This window comes from Macadamia integrifolia, chromosome 12, assembly GCF_013358625.1.
Source record: "Macadamia integrifolia cultivar HAES 741 chromosome 12, SCU_Mint_v3, whole genome shotgun sequence".
Classification (NCBI taxonomy): domain Eukaryota; kingdom Viridiplantae; phylum Streptophyta; class Magnoliopsida; order Proteales; family Proteaceae; genus Macadamia; species Macadamia integrifolia.
In genome coordinates, this window is record NC_056568.1 from 11,840,780 (window position 1) to 11,856,260 (window position 15,481).

The 15,481-nt window shown below is 36.3% G+C and overlaps 1 protein-coding gene across 3 annotated transcripts; it reads left to right on the forward strand.

The window, feature by feature from the left end:
* The first annotated feature begins 1,172 nt into the window (after positions 1 to 1,172).
* On the forward strand, positions 1,173 to 11,476 carry LOC122057443 (trafficking protein particle complex subunit 1-like). Of its 3 annotated transcripts, none has more exons than XM_042619552.1 (6): positions 1,180 to 1,395; positions 1,967 to 2,203; positions 3,328 to 3,442; positions 5,354 to 5,472; positions 10,976 to 11,032; positions 11,117 to 11,476. In XM_042619552.1, exons 2-5 carry the CDS (start codon positions 1,980 to 1,982, stop codon positions 11,022 to 11,024), a joined length of 507 nt encoding a protein of 168 aa, XP_042475486.1. In that variant the 5' UTR covers positions 1,180 to 1,395; positions 1,967 to 1,979; the 3' UTR covers positions 11,025 to 11,032; positions 11,117 to 11,476. The 3 variants fall into 3 exon arrangements, with proteins under 3 accessions (XP_042475484.1, XP_042475486.1, XP_042475485.1); XM_042619551.1 differs by having other exon boundaries at positions 10,976 to 11,025; XM_042619550.1 differs by lacking the exon at positions 10,976 to 11,032 and having other exon boundaries at positions 1,173 to 1,395.
* The last annotated feature ends 4,005 nt before the right edge of the window (positions 11,477 to 15,481 follow it).

Here is a 15,481-nt window from a genome sequence, read left to right on the forward strand (position 1 = left end):
TTAGAGAGAGAGAGAGAGAGAGAGAGAGAGAGAGATTGATTTTAACTCAAAATAAGATATCAATCAAATTCAATGGAAAAACACGATTTAAATGGGCAATTGAGGGATTTATATTAAGAAGTGATAATTCATAATTAAATAGGAAAGTAAGAAATTAATCAACTAAATTTAGAGAGAAAAAAAATATATATAAGCTTAGATTTTAGTAGGGAGATTCTATGAGTGAATAGAAGATATTGGTGTTTGCCTCAATATATTGATTGCTTTTATTATTTTTATGGTGTAAAGTTTGTGAAAAAGAATTTTTTCATGATACAACTTATTTGTGAGATATGTAAAAATGACAAGACAATTATAGCTATTAGATACCTAAGCATCCAAATTGATTTTTTTTTTTTTGGTAAAAAGAAGAATTACATTAAAATTAGTGAGGGAACAAAGTTCCACAAGCATCCCAGTACAATAAAAAAGAGATTGACATAAGCAGTATGTAGGCCGCATTTCCATGTATCCGGGCATGGAGAACACAAACAAGTAACATTCTTTCTCCCATAATTTATCATAGGAAAATGGTTCTACGTCCAGGACTACAACTTACACTTTGGACACATTTCCGGAAACTATCAAAATATATGCCATGAGACCTAAAAGGTATTAAACCCCTTTGTTTCATCACCCATCTCTCTTGGATTATGACCCTCTCCCACCACATCTGACGGTTGGGAACACCTGGGGCACGTACCCCTAAGTGGCTCTTAGTCGCTAAATATGCATTAGGCTCTCTCGAGGAGAGGATTTAATTCTCTATCTCCAACAATAGTTTCAAAATTCTGCGATATCAGATGAAAAATCCACTGATTTGTTTCCGAGTCAGCCAGGACCTATCTCATCTTCCAGTGATCCAAATCAGAATATTCTTATCAAGATTCCCTTAAATCGGTGGGTTTTTAATTCAGATCAGATGGACGATTGCACACTCCAACCAGGGTTCCAAAACTGTATGAATCGGGCATTTGACACCAGGACCGATTCTGATTTCCATTGTTCCGAATAAAAAATATTCTCCCCCCCCCCCGGGCTGAAGATTTCCCTGAATCGTTGGGTTTTCAGATCAAATTACCCATTTTAGGACTCTTGGGGCCGATTCCGAGCCCATTTGAATCGGTCGATCACCGGCTCCACTTTTGAAAACCTGGGTTCCAAGACTGGGATTTCTTTTCTATTTGGGAGTTCTGTTCTTCTTCCTTCCCACTTCCAAGCTGCAGAAAACCTCGTCCCAGCTGTGTGAAACCCTAAGTTGCAGCAATCTTTTCCCATCCCTCACGTCGCCTCTCAGATTCGATTGGGATTTTAATTCAACAGCGATCGAAGGTTGACAGCAGAAGAAGTGTCGGAGTGAGTTCCTCTCTCTCTCTCTCTCTCTCTCTCTCTCTCTCTCTTGTATGCATAAATTCGAATCCTAGAGTACAAGCTCTGTATTTCTGTTTTTTATCTCTCTGGACGTTGCCAATGGAATCAGAGAGACATTGGTACCACAATGGAATTGGAAACAACTGTGACATTTTGACGTTGCAGAGGCAGGGCCCAACATGTATCGGTTGTACCACAAATGGAGTAGGAATCATTGTTATTCAAAAATTCATAGTTACTGTGAACGTAGTTTTATAGATCTTAATTAGGCATCGGATAATAATTGAGTATTCATTTACAGAATCCTCTGCAAAATTCATTCTCATTCTCGGACTCCATTTAAGGTGAAACTCATACCATGTCATCTTACGGGGTTTCGTTGTATTTTTTTTTTTTTATTATGATCTTAAAATGAGGGGGGAAATCATTTCATTCTACAATGATCAATTTGTTACTGTATCCTTTTTGCTTTATTGTAGTCTAAGCCAGATTCCCCCCACCACCCCCTTAAATCTTAGTATTCACTGACTTTTGCAAATCTTGATTGGTTTACCAGTTAGTGAGGAAGAATGCAATTTTTTGGAGGATCAGAGATCAGCCCATCACCGCCAGCACCTACTGGATCAGGAAACAATGCTAATATGATGTACATTTTCAACAGGAATGGGGTGTGTTTGCTCTATAGGGAATGGAACCGCCCCCTGAGGACCCTAAACGCTAACCAGGACCACAAGCTCATGTTTGGTCTCCTATTTTCCCTCAAATCTTTCACCGCTAAGATGGACCCCACTAGGTAATACTTCTTCTTCTTCTCTCTCTTCAATTGAGAAGGCTGTGAAACAAAATCTCAAATGTAATTTCACTATTCTAATTAATTGCTTGAAGTTGGCATGTCTTGTTAACTTCACAAATAGATTTATGCAATGTTCGCCTGATTTATTATTGTGTAGAATTGTACAAGGAACCATCTGTCAGTGACCCACCTTGAATAAAACAACCATTTGTTTTAGTTTTGATCTCAATTTTATGAAACTACACCGAGTTAATTGGTCAGCACTGGTTCATCATTTGTATTGAAATTCTGCTGTCAGTTTTATTGAATATTAAACTGTCTCTTAGGATGGCCATTTTCCTGAATACTTGATTACTAGAGCACCATTGGAGATGCCGGTACCATATATTTGAGTTTTGATTTGATTCTTCTATTTAATTATCTTCTACTTTTCAATAGGGATAGGAAGAGTATATTCAAGACTTAAAAAACACTGGAGTATCATGCGATTTGAAGGGGCCAATGTCTGCAAGAGAAGAAAAGATGAGTGAGAGGAAAAAAGGAGGGGGTGAGGGGAGGGGGTACTGTAACAGTAACCAACTTAACGTCTTAGCATCCATGGAGAGAGATCCATGTTGACATCTACATTTACCCTTAGTTGCACCTCCTCCTTGAAGTAACTCCACCCAACTGTAGACAACACTCTCTCTCCTTTAGCAAGGCATTACACCTGGTACCAGAATGAGCTTCCCTTCCCTTGATTGGGTCTGTATTTCCCCAAATTGTTCTTCCAAACTTAAAACATGTATTGCACCTCATGAATGTCTTGTCTCTTTTCTTTCTTTTTAATATGTCATGTTGCTGCCTACAACATGACCTGTTGTAATATGCTAAGGGGGGCCACATTAGCGTAACCCTATGATCTGAGGTGGGTACTGAATTTAGAGGATCAATATACCCATTGTGCCATTGTGATTCTTTTTATGATGATGATCACATTGTGGTGGTTTTTTTTTTTTGGAAGGTTTTCTTGTATGTTTTGGTGCCTTTTCTTGTATTTTGTGATCAAGTACAGTTGTCATCCTTTTTCAATACATGCATTGTGATATACTAGTGCTTTTATAGTTCATTCTTGCTTTGAACAGTGTTGAGAAAGGGAATCTTGGGGTGCCTCAGTTACCAGGACAAGGTTGTTCTTTTCATAGCTTCCGTTCAAACACATACAAACTAAGTTTTATGGAGAGTCCCTCTGGGATAAAGGTTAGTTCAGATCTCCTTTCATGTGCTTTTTATTGAGTTTATCTTGATACCATGCATCATATAGCATGTGGAACTTTTATTAATTGGATCATCTGTCTGTGACTGTTGGGAGTTGAAAGAGCATTAAACATTTAAAATTATATAGAGCCCTGGTCAGAATTTGGAAATTGGATCCTTATTTATGGGATTAATGTCATGATAGTCCTTCCTTCAGCTGAGTAAATGGGAATAATCAAGTGGGCATCATCATCATTCTCAACTTAGTGATATAGTTGTTCCAAGCTGTTTCCATGTAGGAAATGGTAAATTGTATGTGTTGTCATTCTGACAAGTAAGAAGGAATTTTCTCACTAGTACATAGTCACCAAACTCATTCCACTTCCGATATCCTTGTTCAATTTGATTTTATCTCTTTCACTTGTAACATGTGGAAGTGCACTAGTGGGAGGCAGTATGAGTCCTCCTGGGGAGCTTGAGATAATAGGTTGGGACTCCCTCTTGTCCCCCTTCTTCCCAAAACATTAAAATGTTGCTTGACTTTTAGCCATTTTTCAACATGTTGATGGCACTATCTTTCCTATAAAATCATCAGTAGTTTAGGCTCTGAAATTATTATTGAAACCATTGCTCTGTGGATGGTATGATGTGGACAAATGCAGTCCTTTCAGCAGCAGAACCTTGACCTTAAAGAACATGTGCTCTTGGAATACGCAGGGGCTAATGTAATTGTGGATGTTATCTTTGACACTTAGATCTTAGTTTTCTATTCATTTATTTTGTTTAATTTATATTTTTTCCATATAGTTATGATCTTATTGCCACTAAAACAAGTAATCGAACTCAAAGAGTTGATGGACCCTCCATATTGCACATGAAGACATGGACCTGGATATAGCTTTTCCACTCCACCCTAAGTTGAAAGTGGTTTTAAGGTGACAGAAAGTGCATTCCCTCGCTCCTTTTTATAGATTTTTTACTGGAGGTCCTGAAAATTCGTTAAAAAGAGTAATGAATTTGCACTATAGGACCAATGGTGTATTTAGTGCATAATGGGAAAACCAGAAAAATGAACAACAATGGAGACCATGAACCAACAGATAAAACTTGGAAAGTCCTCAAAAGACAGATGGCGGAATGACAGCTGAACAATGGAAAGGGGTCAATAGATCTCTCATCCCTTACCCGCCTACTATTGCCAGCTCATTGGCCAAATGAGTACTCTCTTTAGGATGCTGCAAGACACTAATAGCAGCTTCCGTAGATGTGCTGGGTCTCTGGATTAGATGTGATGACCTCCTAGGAACCCCAGTGGAGAGATAGTCGACCTGAAGGAAGGTTTGCTACTTCTCATATCTAAGAATCGGAGTCATGCCATGGTGGGAAGTGATGCAACTTATGTTATCAAATGGATGAGAGATTCAGTGGATGCTCTTTAGGCCTACTAAGGAGCTGGTGGCCTATTTGAATGTTTCCTTCTGTTAGAAACCAAGGAGTGCCGATGAAGTTGCTGATGTGTAGGCTAAGCAAGGAGTTGTAAGAACAAGACTCTGTTTTGGAGAAGACATTCTTTGTAAGAATCAATGTATGATCTCATTACGGGTTTTGGGATGGCGCTTTTGGCTTTGGCCTTTTTATCGTAGGACAACCAAGCTGGAAGAAGAGAATCACATAAGTCCCTAAACAAATTTGTTTTCTGTATTGCAATAGAGTCAAAATTTCTCGGGCTTGGCTGTGATTTCTGAAATGAACTTTGCGGTTGTTAATTGTTCCAGACTATGGGAATCCTTAGACACTCTGTATGCATAGTGTTAAAGCATGTTTTATTGGCTCGTTTACTTGGTTTTTATTAAAAATGAAACAAGTGAAACACAAACAATCAATTTCATTTGTTGCTTGATCTCCACATTGCAGATAATATTGGTTACTCACCCCAAGACTGGTGATCTGCGGGAATCGTTGAAGTACATCTACAACTTGTATGTGGAATATGTTACTAAGAATCCACTCTATACTCCAGCAACTCCAATTAGGTACTTTTTACTAATATCCTAAGTGAATAATGGGAGCATTTTAAATTTGAACTGCAATAGGAGATCTTGAGGAAATGTAAACACATGCATGGGTTTGGGGAAGACGGATGCCACATGTGAGATATTTTTAAAAAAAATCAAGTGATGCAGTCATAATAACCCTAATTCTAGTTGACAATCGAGGTGCAGCTTCTGAAATAGGGCCCAGATTATAGTTAGTATACAATAGGGGGAAGACTGGACTGAAGAGGGTAATAATATGGAAACATAATTAACAATTAAATCTGAAAGTAGAATAGTAATATGCATAGAATTGAGGTTTAGTAGACCTTATTAATCAATAAGCCTGTGGCTGTGACAAGGTTCGAAATTTCGGATTTCACATTCATTTTCCCTCTGCTGAAACCAAAATATTTTGGTGAAATTTTGGGAATATCAGTAAATTTTGCATATAAATTTCAAGTCATTTCATTTTGGTTTATTGCAAAACCGAAATATCTCGGTTATTTCAGGGAAATTTCGAACCTTGGCTGTGACACAGTAGATTTCCCTGATCTGCAATTCATTCCAACAGGTTCATGTGTGGGATGAGGCTAAAATAGGGGTTGTGATGGGAATTGAGGGTTTAAACTGAATTATAAGAACAGATTCTGATATGTAGAGAATCTCAGCTTAAAACAGCATAAAGTGAAAATTGGAGAAAAGAAATAGAGTTCCAGAGATGACAAGTAAGCGAAGAAGCAACAAGAAAATAGAGTATATGAAGAAGAATAGAATGGAGAAATGAGAAGGAAGAACTGTAAAATATGACCTGTTATGTATTGAAGATAGCTGCAGCAAGATAGCCTGCTGCAGCTTGCACTAATTGAGAAGATTGATTAAGTGAAAAGAAACTGGACAGAGAAGAAGAAAGAGAATCAATAGGAAAAGTATAGATAGGGGCACACAAACACTTCACAAAAGTAAAAGATTTTATTTCTCAAATAACTGTTCATGCATACAGGGTTACAGCTATATATCAAGACAATGAAATAAGAGAATGGAAGCCTAATGGAAATAGAACTCTTACTAAGATTTGTCAAATATAAGCTGTACTAAATACTAATAATTAAAAAAGACCATACTATTTTAATGATGGACCCCACTCCTTTTTAAGACTTTACTAATCAAATCACATTTTTGTTCCCAATCTTTATATTATCAAATAATTAACTGATGCAATGGCATTAGACTCTAATCCTGTATGGAAGCCTATGCACAAACTTGGCAGGCCCAGAAGGTGTTGGTGGTAGTCAAATGGGCTGAAATTGACCTTTTGATAGTTTTATTATAGGTTGGGCCTTTTATTTTTTTGGGTTTCATTATAATTGGCTTAATTTATAAGCCCGTAAAGTGTGGATAAAGTTAGTTCATTGGATTAGTATTCAAGTATTTGTGTTAGATCAGGATACTTGGTAGTTAGTCAGTGTTTTGTTTTGAATTTATTAACTTTATTGTGTGTTTTAGAGTGATTAGGAGTCCTTTTATGAGTCAATTTAGGAATTTTAGGTGGTCTTTATATATGTAATACACCCCATCAATTACAAATGATTTGAGTAAAGAATGATTTTTTTTAAGAGTTTTGGTGATATAGATTGCAGGAACAAGGCCCCAAAACCAGTCCAGACTCCAGACCATAGTTAGCAAAAATGGGAACGACAAAAAAATGGAAACGGACAGTAAGGGTTTTAAACAGAATTTTTTTCCGAATGACAGTCAAAAAAACAGAGAACGGTAAAAATCGAAAAACGGACGGTACATGTTTTAAACGTATAGATATCAAACAAGCGAGACTAGAAAAATGGTAGTATATTCATATAAATTAAGGAATTATTATATGAATTTCTGCATCTAGTGTTCAAAACAACTACAATATCTAACATTAATGCCTATGCATTATATGTCTCATTATAATTTTTAAGACATATCATTGAATATCATCCAACACCAATTCTAAATTCATACACCACACATGCCCAAAGTCTTATTGAGCAATGTGACTAGGTTATGGTGTTGTTCATTGTTGTCAACAAAGTCAACATACTCTCGAAGTGATATATGTTCAGTTAGAGTTAGGAGTCATTACTTTAGAAATATTTTTCAGCAAATACGTCAGTTTATAGCTCAATTTCGCGGTCCGTGAATTGAATTTGAGTTGAAGGTAATATCATGAGAAATATAGTCCATTGCGTTAGCTTCAAGTTGGTGAAAGAATCAGGTCGATCCGAGATCAGGAGAGAGATATATGGTCAATTAAGTAGACATTATGTTCAAAAATCGAGTCTTACAAAACTCCATAAAAACGGGAACATGTTTTAAACGTGTTTAGAACGGGAGTGCTTGAAGTTTGCTGTTTTTTCCTGTATGGACGTGCTTTAAATGGTAAAAAATGGAAACATGTTTTTGCTAAAAGATGTCCAAATTGGTTGTGGGATGTGACTGCTGTGGGAGGCAGCCTGGTCTGGTGTGGCTTAGTTCTTTAGTGATTCAACCCAAGTAGAGCTTGCATGGAGAAGATTAGAAGAAGGGCCCCTTTTGATTCGTGGGCCCCATGGACAGCTTGCATGGAGGAGTTTAAGCTGCATGATTTTAGGAAATCTTTGATTGATGTAGTTTCCATTTTTATATTTCCTTGTAATAGTTGGGAAGATATTATCTAGCTAGTTTCTTATTTTAGTTTTTACTTTTAGAAAGTAGGAATTCTAATTTATTGGGTTTCTATCTTTGTAAAAGGGAGGGATTTGATTTGATTTATAATTAGTTTCCAAGTAGGATAATATCTAATTATAAAAGGATTCCTTTCCTTTCCTTTCCTTGCAAGCAAGGACCCAATTTTATAATCAATCTAAAGTTTATAACTAAAGGAAGAAGGCTGATCTACAATCTACAGCCCACGATTGAATGAAAAGATAAAAGAAAGCTTTGTGCTGGAAAACTGTGAGATGCAGTGCTGTGAGAGACAACTTGGGTGAGATGCTTTTGGGAAGAGTGACCTACTTGACCCAACCTATCCCCCTTCATCTTTAATTTCTGTTATTAGTTTCCTGCGACAACATCAAATCTGAATTTCTGTACAGCAAGTTTCTTGGAGATTCTATCAGCTACTGGAATATCGATCCTACTGTAGAGTTGGTTCTCTTTTGAACTAGCTTCTACATTATTTGGTTCCATTGAGTAATGCTTACAGGATTGGTATCTCATACTTGATATCAATCTCATGACTCATCTCTTTTCCCTCTCTGTCAATCTAATTTCTTACCTTAAAAAAGCAGTCGCTCCCTTTATCTCAGATGATCACAGATTTGATCATTGGACCTGCTTGCATCTGAGATTCATAATATGGATTTACAGATTGCATTAATGGGTATCAAAGCCAAACCTGACCGTTAATGTCATGGATCCTACCCTCTTATTTGCTGCCCACCATCAACTTCAACTCGTGCAAGAGGACTTGCACACACTTGAAGTGAATGGCAAAGAAACTCAGCGACAATGATTTAAGTAATAATGGTTGATTACAAGTAATCATATGGGATCTTCCTTCAATAAATTGACCTTGATCGTTGAATAATTGGTGGAAAAACAAGACAACGAACCATCGACAATGAAGACGTAGTGGTTCCAGTTATTATTGACGGATCACCCATGGAGAAGCATAAATTGGTTGATCTTTTGATTGAACCAGTCGAATTTGTGCTTCCACATTACAACTTCAACAACGGTTCCCTTTTGGTTGAACTGTTGGATCGTGGTCTAAATGTCGGCTTCACTAGATATAGGATGGTGGATGTTGATTATGCGTAGGAAAAATCCTCCCATTCTACAGAACTCAAAAAAATAATAATAATAGTAAAATAAAATTATAACCGAGGGGGAATTGATGCAGTTGTATTAGACTTCAATCTCTTTTAGAAGCCTATGCACAAGCTTGGGAGGCACAAAAGGTGCTTGCGGCAGTCTAGTGGGCTAAAATTGACCTTTGAATAGTTATATTATAGGTTGTACCTTTTATTTTTTTTGGGTTTCATTGTAATGAGCCTAATTGATAAGTCCATAAAACAGGAATAAAGTTAGTACACTGGATTAGTTGTTAAGTATTTGGGTTAGATTCAGATAATTATTTAGATAGAATTCTATTTTAAGTTTATAAATTTATTGACTGTATTAGTGTGATTAGGAGCTCTTTTATGGAACAATTTAGGAATTTTAGAAGGTCTTTTTATATGTAATACATCCTCATAAGTTAGAGATGATTTGAGTGAAGAACGAATTTTTTTTAAGAGTTTTGGTGTTGTTGAGCAGTGCATATGGGATTGGTATGCCATACTTGATTTCTTCCCTTCTCTTCTTCTCACTTCTTCCTCCCAAGAAGATCAATCTCCACACCCTCACCCCCCCCCAAAAAAAAAAAAAAAATTCCATCAATCTTATTTTTTTCCTGATTGCTTCCTTTATCTCAAATCTGTGATATCATTGGGCCTGCTTACATCTGAGATTTATAATCTGGATTTTCATATTGCATTAGTATCCCTCACTCCTTACATATGTAGCCTTCTCTATGGGGCCAATATTGAACCAACAGCTCTACTTTTGGGTTTCCTAATCTATATGTTAATCCAATCACTCAATGGTTGCTATGTCACTCAGCCTGGTAAAATTTCATAAAAATTCATGTATTCAATTTATTTTGAACACTAATAATAAACCGGAACAAAGAAAATGAAGAAAATCTGACACACCATTTGAAGCTAATTATTAGATGAGCAATTATTTTTAAATAATTAGAAAAAAATTTCAGGCAAGAGGGAAGGGCTTAATACCATTATGCTGAACCCATCCAGTTGCTGGTCCTGACTTGGAAGCACCTATTCTATTATCTTCTTTCTTCTTTTTTTCTCTCTCTTTATATTTTTCCTCCTGCAAGCAAAAATAATGATTTCTTTGCAAGTAGATTCAACTGTTCTTACGTTTTTGTTTCTTATTGTACATTTGGTTGTTGCATAACCCAATAGTTTCATGCTCAGATGTAGAGTAATCAGGACTCTTCTGTCTTTGGTGCCTATTATAGCTTGCTTTTTCTCCTTTTCAGCTGGCTATCCTTAATCTGCAGAAATAACTCTCTCTCTCTCTGGTTGCTACATATGTAATAATACAAATAATGTTATTTGGATTGGTGGGGGAACCTTGTCAGTTCAGCTGTAGAATTGATATATAGATGTCTTTGCTGGCTTGTGACCAAATTTAATATTTCCTTGCTTTATTTTCTTTTTGGGATTAGGCCGATGCTAATTATATATGTGGGTGTTGTGACACGTGGAAGTACTTTTTTTTTTGTTTTCTTTTCGAAGTCTTTGTAGTTACAACTATAATTCTTCTTAGAATTTTTTTTCTTCCTTTTGGATTGCAAGCTTCAGTTGCAAAATATAGACTGCTGACTGATTTCGTCTTTTATTTCTGATTTTAGATGCGAGTTATTCAATGCGTCTCTTGATCAATATGTGAAGAACCTATGATGTATGAGGTGAAATATAATCATCATTTTATTATATGAGCCTCATAGGTGAAATGGAATAACTAATGACATGGTAATTTTTTCATTTGACAGAATGTGGAGATTGGATCAAGACAAAAAAACCAGCAACATAACTTGCTTTAGTTGATGGATGGGGAGAAGCTTAAGGTGTCCTGTAACCAATTATATAGTCTGTTGATTTCTTTAGGCAACTGGGACTGACACCGTAGTGCAACTCTTATGCATTCAATATTTTGTTCTTGTGAAATGTATTGTTCTTTATTGGCTTCTCTTTTTTTTTTCTTTTCTTCAAACAATCAGTTAGCATCTGTTGAGAATGTTAAGGATGTCTAATCATATCTATTGGTGGCTGAAATGTGGGAGTTTAAATACCAAACTATTGGATTTTGTGTATGTTATCCCTATATGTTTAATATGTGTGTCTTTGCTGTATTTCTGTATTTAAATGTTGTAACCAAATTCGGACTTTTATTTTCCTTTTTCTTAACTAGGTAAATTTTCTTGGGAAAAGCAAGATAGTCCCCCCTCCACATTAGAAGTTGCCTGGTCTACTGTTGAAGGGCCTTGGATTTGTCTGAATGCCCTTGTGTTAAGGCCTCCAGGCCTTGTGCTTATTGGATTTCTTTTATTTTCTTCTCTTGTCTTCCAAACATAGTCTTATTGCAACTTTGATCCAATTTGGGTACTACTTTTGGTTTAATTTTTTACTTGCTTTACCGGTATAAATTCTCCAAGGTATCATCTCGTAACAATATCTGCTAATTATATATGGAAGAAGTTTTCCTTGACCTTGTGGTGCGGTTGGCCAATGGGAGGGTGTGTGGGAGCATCTTCAGTGCACAGGGTTAGGGGGACTCAATAGGGTATGGGAGACCTAGGCTATGTTTGGTAGCCAAGAGAAGAAAAGGAAAGGACAGAAAAAAGTACAAAAGTTAAATTTCTCTTTGAGCTTGGTATGTCCTCAGCCAAGAGAAGGTTTAGTTTTTAAAATTCAAAATTCCTCTTGGGAATTGTGAAGTTTTCTTTTCCTTCAAAAAAAAAAAAAAAAAAAAAAATTGCCAAAAACATGAGAAAACATAAGAAAATACAAAGACTTTCTTTTCTCTTCTTCTAACGATAACCAAACAAACATACTTTTTTTTATTTTGTCCCCATTTCTTTTCTTTTCTTTTCTAGATTCTTTTTTCTTTTATTTTCCTTTAAGCTGTGTTTGGTAGCCAAGAGAAGAAAAAAAAAAGAAAAGAAAAAAGTACAATTTTTCTACTTTTTCCTTGGTTTAAGAATTTTTCTTTGCACTTGGTATGTCTTCACCCATGAGAAGATTTCCCTTTTCAAATTCAAAATTCCCCTTGGGAATTGCAAAATTTTCTTTTGCTCCTTCAAAGATTTTCTTGCCAAAAACATAAGAAAACATGAGAAAATATGAAAACATAATAAGACAAAAAATGAATGATTACACAATGATTTCCTATGTGTCTATCTCTCTCTTAAAATTCAATTTTTTTCTCTTATTTTCTTTTCTTCTCTTGGTAACCAAACATACATACTCCTTTTATTTTCTCACTATTTTTTCTCTTCTCTTCTCTTCTCTTTTCTTTTCTAGATTATTTTCTCTTTTCTTTTCTTCTCTTGGCTACCAAACATAGCCTCAGGAAAAGAAAAGAAAAAAGAATCGAGAAAAGAAAAGAAGTAGTGAGAAAATAAAAGAAAGTATATATGTTTGATTACCATTAGAAGGGAAGAAAAGAAAAGTTTTTGTATTTTCTCATGTTTTCTGTGTTTATGGTAAGATTTTTTTTTTTTTTTTTGAGCAAAAGAAAACTTCATTTGAAATTCGAAAACTGAATCTTCTCTTGGATCATTGGATTAAGACATACCAAGCACAAAGGGAAGTTCTTAAACAAAGAAAAAAGTACAATTTTTTTCTTTTATACTCTTTTCTTTTCTTGATTCCCAAACACAGCCTTATTGCAAGTTCTCAAGTCAAACCATCAACATATCAAAATCTAGAGCTCAATTTAGCCTCAACGTCGATTCCGATGTCTAGAGGTAGCTGAGAGAGTTTTTTCAGAGCTCGACAAGCACTTGGGTATTCCCTTCATCAGTGGTAAGCTCTCAAAATCCATTATTCTAATACGATCAATAGAGTATCAAGAAAATTACAGCATTGGAAAACCCAATTCTTTTAAGGCCTGCGGGTAAATTAGTATGTATTCAATCATCCCTGTCAGCCATGCCTCAATATGTTATGTCCTGATTCAAGATCCCATCCTCAATTCACAAGTTGCTCGATTCCATCAGCAGAGAATTCTTTTCGTCCAATGGAAACTATAGGAAGATTCCCACTATTGCTTGGTGTACCATATGCAAACTAAAGAAGATGGGAGAGGACTCAATATCAAAAAATCAAATGAAATGAACTATGCCCTGTTGACAAAAAAGGGTTGGGAGCTTCTCCCATTATCCTGCTTCGTTGTGGAGTTCTCTGATGAAACAAAAATACTTTCTAAATTCATTTTTCTTCCGTGCCAATTGTCCATCCTCTGCCTACACAGTTGCCTCAGCCTACAACTGAACATCACCATTCTCAAAGCTGTGGTCAGTTGTAGCATTATTGGAATTTTTGATTTCTTACTGGGAGTGGGTTTTCCGTCAAGAAGCTTTCAATCCAGGTACCTATCCTACCTATCCCAATTAGTAACAGGATGAAACGGTACCAATTCCTAAACAGTTCTAAGCATTATAGAATGGGGAGAACAACTTCAGTGGTTCCAAACGATTGTAAGATTTCCTATTAGGTGGGCTAGCATAGTCAAAGATTTGTTTTCAAAACCGATTTAGTGGTGTTGACTAAAGATGGAGTAAGTAGAAAGAATCCAATATTATTGGTAAGTGATCTCTATGGAGATATTGGATTCTATTAACACACCTTAATGGTATGAAATATTTATTACTATGTGTAGACCTAAGGTATTGTTTCCTTAATGGGGAGAAAACCCTAATTTTATTGCAAGGTTGGTCACTACCCTCACCCCTATATATAGTTATCACTGACCCATTAAGTGATGCTAACGATCAAAAGCAAAAGGGAAAGAGGGTAGACCAGCCCAACATTGATCGTATTGTACGAGGAGCATACAAGAAGACATTGAGGAGTTCTTATTCTTCAACCATGGGTTCAGGTATGCCTGAAATGTTTTATTTTGTAGTGTTTGTCGTGCATGCTTATCGATCTTCATGAATCGTTCCGTATTTATTTTCTATCAGACGATAGCATTATTAATGTTGTAATTCTTTTCATTGTCATGAGATTTAAGATGGAACTTAAACTAGACAGCAAATTAGAATACAAAATGATGATGAATTTCATAGTTTTACTTTTTCATACTCGCTAAGATCACATGTAAACCTATCAAAATAACAACAGAGAATTAATGATGAGCAAATACACAAGCCTTGATATAGCTTTAGTGTTATTAACAAATAAATTTACAGTAACAAAACTTGAATACAAGAACATGCAATATACTCCCTTTGAAACGTACCAGTGGTTCCAGTTACTTTCGTTACCTAATCGGTTTTTTCAGTATTGGTACCATTGGGAATCCCATTCAAGAACTGCTCCTTTATTGGGAAGATCTGATATCAGGTTTTAGCGGGGCAATTTCCCATTCTAGCCTTAGTTTTTTTTTTATGGTAGTCTATCCTGCAACGCCCACTATTGGGTACTGAAAGGTCAACTGTACTCCTAAGAGACACATCCACCCACATGTGGCTAGAGTCGATCCTAAAACTTCAGACGCTAGCTTCTACTAGCTAATGCTTCTAGGTTGAGCTGATCGGAGAGCACCCTCCTTCCCTACCACAACTAGACGAAGAGTAAGCTGATCTACAACCATCCTTGCTTGCATTCTATTCTATATGTGAAGCAGCTTGTCAAGTCCCATTCAAGCTATAAGGGGCTTCGTAGTTGCTTCCCCACTTAGCTTTGCCATGCCACTATTTCAAGAAAGGAAGAATTGTTCGTCAGTGACAGAATGAAACTCGTGTAAATTATACGTGGATTGGGGCTATCACAACACGTATTTTTTCGCACATGAAACGGGTACTCACCACTATGGCCCCAAATTGACACTTGCTTTCTGGGAATAAAACAATGGGTAATTAAGAGAAGTTTTCAAGTAATAAATACACATTTTCTGGGTCACTATAAGCCCTACCATCCTCAGCCAGCTCTAACAATTGGTCTTAGATCTCACTCAGATGGTAGTTTGATTAGTATATAATTGCATAACCAGATTGGTGGGCTTTTAAGTATGGTCAGGAATGGGGGGATGTCAAGCCCTTGCATGGGGCCCTCTTGATTTTAATTGGAGAAGTCCTCCAGGTATGTACCAGGTAAGAAACAAATAATCAAGGACCGAGTTATCCTAAGGT

Excerpts from the sequence above, each read along its gene's own strand:
- LOC122057443 (XM_042619550.1), top strand. The coding sequence starts at position 1,980 with ATGCAATTTTTTGGAGGATCAGAGATCAGCCCATCACCGCCAGCACCT. Across the intron at positions 2,204-3,327 it reads GCTAAGATGGACCCCACTAG|TGTTGAGAAAGGGAATCTTG; the intron begins GTAATACTTCTT and ends TGCTTTGAACAG. Across the intron at positions 5,473-11,116 it reads ACTCCAGCAACTCCAATTAG|AATGTGGAGATTGGATCAAG; the intron begins GTACTTTTTACT and ends TTCATTTGACAG.